Genomic DNA, 6000 nt, shown 5'->3' with positions numbered 1-6000 from the left:
TTCAATGAATAATGTAATTTTTAATATTCATTTGTGAAATTGTAATTTCCAAACAAATAAGACGCCGTTTTTTTCGATCACACAGTATATATGTATATACACGTTTAAAATACATGTTATTACATTATTTTTTATTTAATTATACATTATACACTCGTTAATAAATAATTGTCTTGATAATCAGTCCACTGTGACTGTTAAATAAATTTTGCATTATCGACTTAGATATTCTAATATTATAAAGACTATAAAATACAAAACTGTATATGCATTACTCAAAAATCAACGATATATTAGTTTACTTTTTAATAAATATTTTGTACCGTCTAGGTACAAGCTAATTTCTGATGCTACGCCATTGGAGAATTTCGCGTGGTGACAACTTGCCTCACTTTCAGCTGCCGTGTTACCTGTCCCCTCTCTTTCCTTGTCTAAGGTCAAAAATAAATATAGGTTATGTAGATTTGTTTTCAAATCAGTGTTTTAATTTATTGTACAATCTGTTATAAGTGTTCGGTACTAAATATCCTGTAAATATTTTACCTAAGTGTATTTTACGTTTGTTCGTGTTATTTCGGTGAAAAACTAAACAATGTCGTCGGGTAGAAAGTGCAAAAACTGCGGTAGTTCGGACATTGAAGTCGACCCTGCCAGGGGCGATGCAGTTTGTACGAATTGTGGCTCAGTTCTCGAAGACAATATTATCGTAGCCGAAGTCCAGTTCGAAGAAGGAACTCACGGAACGTCTAGTGCAATCGGTCAATTCGTTTCGGCTGAATCACAGGGAGGATCCAACAAGTTTGGAGCATGTAAGTTTTACCCTAACTTTAACACCATTATTTACAATTAAACACGTTTTATTTTAAGCTTTTCATGTGGCTGGTGGTCTAGAATCCAGGGAAGTAACGTTAAGGAAAGCTAGAAATGGTATATCACACTTGGGAAACCAGTTAAAGCTGAGTCAGCATTGTATCGATACAGCTTGTGGATTTTTTAAAATGGCTCTATCAAGACACTTGACGAAAGGCAGAAAAAATACTCATATACATGCAGCTTGTGTTTACCTGAGCTGTCGAACCGAAGGAACAGCACGTATCCTTTTTGAGTTTAAAAGAGTAGTAGAGTGTATGTGAGGGAATTGAAATTGATCACCACAAGCTTATAGATAGTTTTTTATCCTTTCTTGAGTTATAACTCGTTATACAGTCTCAGGGCTTTAAAAAAAGCCAGTATCTGGGACAGTTTGACAAAGGTTAGTTCTCCATCTCCGATATCAGTTGTACCTAAGTTTATGGCACAATTCAATCTACTGAGCTATTCATTGGGGAAAAAACCCTTTGACAATTTAAAGATTGTTCTTAGTTACCTAAATCAAGAAAAATCTTGACGTTTAAAAGAAACACAAGTAACTTAAAGATGTTTTTTAATATATTCATAGGAGGAATTGGTAATTCCCCAGGACAAAATACCTTTTATAGTGTTTATAACCAATCCTCTGTAGAAATTCGTTATCCCCCCCGAACCCATTCTTTTAATTTCTCTAGAAACTTCAAACATGTGCTTAAATCTCCCTCCTACGTCTTTGTGAATGTGGACTTTTATGACCTTTAATGGATACATTATCACAGTGATTATAGTGCCAAGTAGGGCTCCGTGAATGAAGTTTTGAAAGTGCTTCAAATGTACTTGTTCGGATAGTGGTAATCTCTTCTGTAGTTCGGATTTCGTAATGAAAAAACAGGAGTTTGAGCAAATGTTTCTTAAGGTTATTGTGGTGCATCCTCTGTAGAATTCCTTGATTCCGTAGTCTTTTGCCATGACCTGAGCTACATGAAACATGTTTTTGTACTGATGGTTGTACTGGGACATCACCAAAACCATCTGTATTCGCTCGAAAGGCATCAGAATTGCCTCAAAGGTTCCAGCCAAGAAACTAGCGCATATTTTCTCAAGATACTCGTTCATTTCGAATTGTTTCAGTGGAATTGTAGCGGCAGAAAACATGCCAAACATGGTGGGTAGAGTGAGGCATTTCTGGATCATTGGAGGCAAGATTCCTCGGTACAATATAATGTACCCTTCTCGTTTCATCATCATGTAAGAGTCCACGGCATTTCGGTTCTCTAGAATTTGTCGGTAGATGAGTTTGGTGATGGGAAAAGTTAGTCCAATGGTTAGAAAGGCTGATCCGAGGCCTGCCATCACTTCTTTGACTGGTTTTCTGTATTGTGTTAGGGTATGTTCATTATTGGACATCTACATGGATTTTGATTATGTTTTGCGAAATGTGAAGGCGACATTTTTGTCAGGAATTGTGTCAAAATGACGTGGATTCGTGGAAAATGTTAACACAATGATTACTCTGCTTTTTTTCTATGGTTAATTAATCTAAAGTGGGGTCCACACGCAACGATTTGTCGTACGATGTGTTTGCGTCGACGAAATGTTGCAAACATAGGGTGGTTTGATAAAAATACTGTAGAAAATGCCATATGTAGTATAATACCCCCAATATCTGCGAATTCAATAAAAAATTTTGAATTATTTTAATCACAAAAAGTTCATTTTTTAATTCACCATCTAACAAAAAAATAATATTCAGGGTGTTCCATTAAAAAAAACAAAGAAAAATTATTTTCTATTTTAGAAAGTTTGGCGTAGAATTTTGAGCACCCTGTATAATTTAAGATTACGATATTTATAGTAAAGTAAGTACAGGACAACTATAGTAAATACCTAGTATAGTTTCGATTTCAGGACATTTCTTGTATTTTTAATAATTTTTATAAAAAAGACTGAAAAATATATGTATAGTCTGTAAAACGAATAACTTTGAATTTGACAGTTCCCGCGGGCTTTTTTGGTGTTAATTTTATTAGGTTAGCAACTTGCGGCCATGCTGACGCAATGCCGTCTCTAATAGAACAGCCTCAGAGCGAGATTTATGACGTCACGCTAGTTAGATACTACGGATTAATAAATATGTTGTAGAATACATGGAAAACATAATTATTCCTCGTATTTTTGGTTTGTATTTTAAAAATGATATAGTTTACATGATGAATATACATAATATACAGTTAATAAATACAATATATATATATATATATATATATATATATATATATATATATATATATATATATATATATATATATATATATATATATATATACCTATTTATAGTAATAAATACTTTGGCAGATAAACTATGAACCATACAAATGCAGCAAATGTTTTACAATATAGCTGAAATCGTACTCTATAGTCAATGTAGATAGTTTTTGTGTTAAGAATAATAATTTAAAAAAATATGTGGTCATCTTTTGACCACATATTGAAGTTTATATTAGTTTATTAATTGCAGTAAACATTATAATATATAAATAAATTTTGTGAATGTAAATAATAATACATCACTATTAGTAGATATTGAATGTTTTTTGTTAAATTAGATCGATTTTCGAACCCCAAAATTTAAAATATATTTTGCATTTTACCCATTATCTTATGTACCACCTATTCATTATTTGTATATTGTAAAACATTTGCTGCATTTGTGTGGTTCTATAGTTTATTTGCCAAAGTATTTATTACTATAAATGCCGTATGTATATTATATTGTATTTATTAACTGTATATTATGTATATTTTAAGTAAACTATATCATTTTTAAAAAACAAACCAAAAAATACGAGAAATAATTATGTTTCCATGTATTCTCCAACATATTTTATTAATCCGTAGTATCTAACTAGCGTGACGTCATAAATCTTGTTCCGAGGGCTGAAGTTCTATTAGAGACGGCATTGATCTAATATTTGGAAATGTCAAAAGCTGATGACATTTTACTTTTGTCAATTATGACATTACGTGTTGATTTTTGCAAGAAGAGGACGAACTGTCACTTGTTTTATTATTTTCCTTTTCTATTTCACGAAAGTAAAAAGAGTTACCTATCTGATTCATTCAGGCACTCAATTTAAAGAATATCAGTAACTTTTTTGATAGAGGGATTTTATATTTGCCATGTTGGTAAAAAATTACGGTCAAAATTCAAAGTTATTCATTTTATGGACTATAGTATTTTATTTATTAATATCTCTGAAACTATTAAAACATATATTTAATATTACCTTAGGATTATGTAAAGTGGCCAAAAAGGAAGCCCAAGCCCAATCCAGCCACTCTGTGGAAGTTAAGATAGTTTCCTGAAAGATATCCATACTCTAGGTTTGCACCTAAATTAAAGTTTCTACTTTTTTTTTATTATTTATGATCTTGTATAAGCAAGTTTGAGTTTTTATATTTTAAATTTTTGTATCTTAGCGGAAAAAACAAGAGCAATTTATTTTGACACATGTTGTTACGAATTTCCAACAAACAGGACGCGTTCAAATTATACAGGGTGTTTCAAAACTAATGCGAAAAAACTCTAAGGGGTGATTCCTTGTTATATTAAAATATTAGGACATGGTAAGAAATGGTGGCATAGCAAAAAAAAATATTTCAAACCCAATGGTTTCCTTAATTGACTTCTTAGATTTACTCATCGATATTAGCGACGTGCTACAGATATGCTGCTATGAATTGGGACGGACATACTTGAAATTAACCCAAGCCTTGTGTATAAATGTACCATCAGTAGGTAAGTCGATTAAATTATCTACAATAGTTATTTATTATTAGTTATAGTCCGTCATACAATTAATTAGTAGTGGGAACTATCGAATGAATACTATCGAAACATTCGATAGTTGCAATTCATTCGAATAATTCGATAGCTAGTAAGAAAACATTCGTCGAAAACTATTCGAATAAAAATTATCGAATAGATGCGTCATCTGCCTTGAAATATTGTATTCTAGTAATTCGGTAGCAAAAACCATTCATTTATAAAATTCATTTATTCGTCAGGATCGATTTTAATAAAATATAAACTGGATTTTAGTTGTCGTCCGGCGACGTAGGTTTCTTTCCTAGAAACCCGACAGCGGTCGGTGGCAATCATAGACTTAAAATAAAATATAGACTACACTATTTACATCTCAACGCGGACAAACAATCTTTTTTGTACACATATTTACTTCTGGGTACAGTCGACCGAGCCTTCCTCATCCAGCCTATGTTGTCACGTCTTTAATATTATCAATATTTTTTTTTTCTTATATACACATATATTGAGATATTAATACTACAGTTTAATAAAGTAGGTTTTAATATTCCATAGATGTATTAAATAGTCCTTATACTACTAAATTATAAGTCGGATATTGTTTAAAAAGGATAAGTTCTTTACAATATGACAACACCGATTAGAGGCGAGTGAGCCTATTCATTCATTTATTACCTTGTAGTACGTGTTGCACGTGTGCGGTAAAGCTTTGTTGCCGCTATGTCCCCGGCTGTATTAACGCATTTTCTTAGCTTGTAGTCCTTAAGTGTTTATTTTATTGACTTTTTCTGTTCAAGAACTATAAAATATGGTTCGCCAGTGCCAAATTTGAAGAAATTTGACTTAAATAATCCATTTAAGTCTTGAAACGACTTTTGACCGGTAGGCAACTCTCAATTTACCCATTGGGAGTCAGTGGCGTTGTTGTAGAAAGGCGCTTATTTAGATAATATTTTAGTAAAATGTTAAATCTGAATTTTTTCTCTTACGTTACATTATTTACTTGCTTACATTGTAACAAAATCATAATTATAACCCTGTTAATAATTAATAATGTTTTTATTAAAAATATATTCCGGTTTATTCTAAAATTATCTTCAGAATCTAAATTAACATACAAGAATTTTAAAATGATATTACATTATGAAACAATATTTTTTAATATACCGGGTCGTCTCAAAAGTGGCTCACCCTTATAACTTTTTTATTTTTTCAGATAAAAAAAAACAGATTTGTATGTTAGTAGGTATATGATATAAATTAGGATTTATTGACGTATTCAATTGTTTTTGGTCTCTTCCTGTTTCTCCGAAATGATTACATCT

General features: G+C 31.5%; 1 protein-coding gene across 1 annotated transcript; it reads left to right on the top strand.

The window, feature by feature from the left end:
* Nucleotides 1-432: 432 nt before the first annotated feature.
* Nucleotides 433-4715, top strand: LOC115876218 (transcription factor IIIB 90 kDa subunit-like). Its single transcript, XM_030891918.1, has 4 exons — nt 433-809; nt 868-1092; nt 4544-4648; nt 4690-4715. The coding sequence occupies exons 1-4, from the start codon at nt 593-595 to the stop codon at nt 4713-4715; spliced, it is 573 nt and encodes a 190-aa protein (XP_030747778.1). The 5' UTR covers nt 433-592.
* Nucleotides 4716-6000: the final 1285 nt, after the last annotated feature.

This window comes from Sitophilus oryzae, unplaced genomic scaffold (genome assembly GCF_002938485.1).
Source record: "Sitophilus oryzae breed Bouriz unplaced genomic scaffold, Soryzae_2.0 scaffold_1420_pilon_pilon, whole genome shotgun sequence".
Classification (NCBI taxonomy): domain Eukaryota; kingdom Metazoa; phylum Arthropoda; class Insecta; order Coleoptera; family Curculionidae; genus Sitophilus; species Sitophilus oryzae.
The sequence above is the reverse complement of the archived record's forward strand: the minus strand, read 5'-3'. Positions and strand labels throughout refer to the sequence as shown.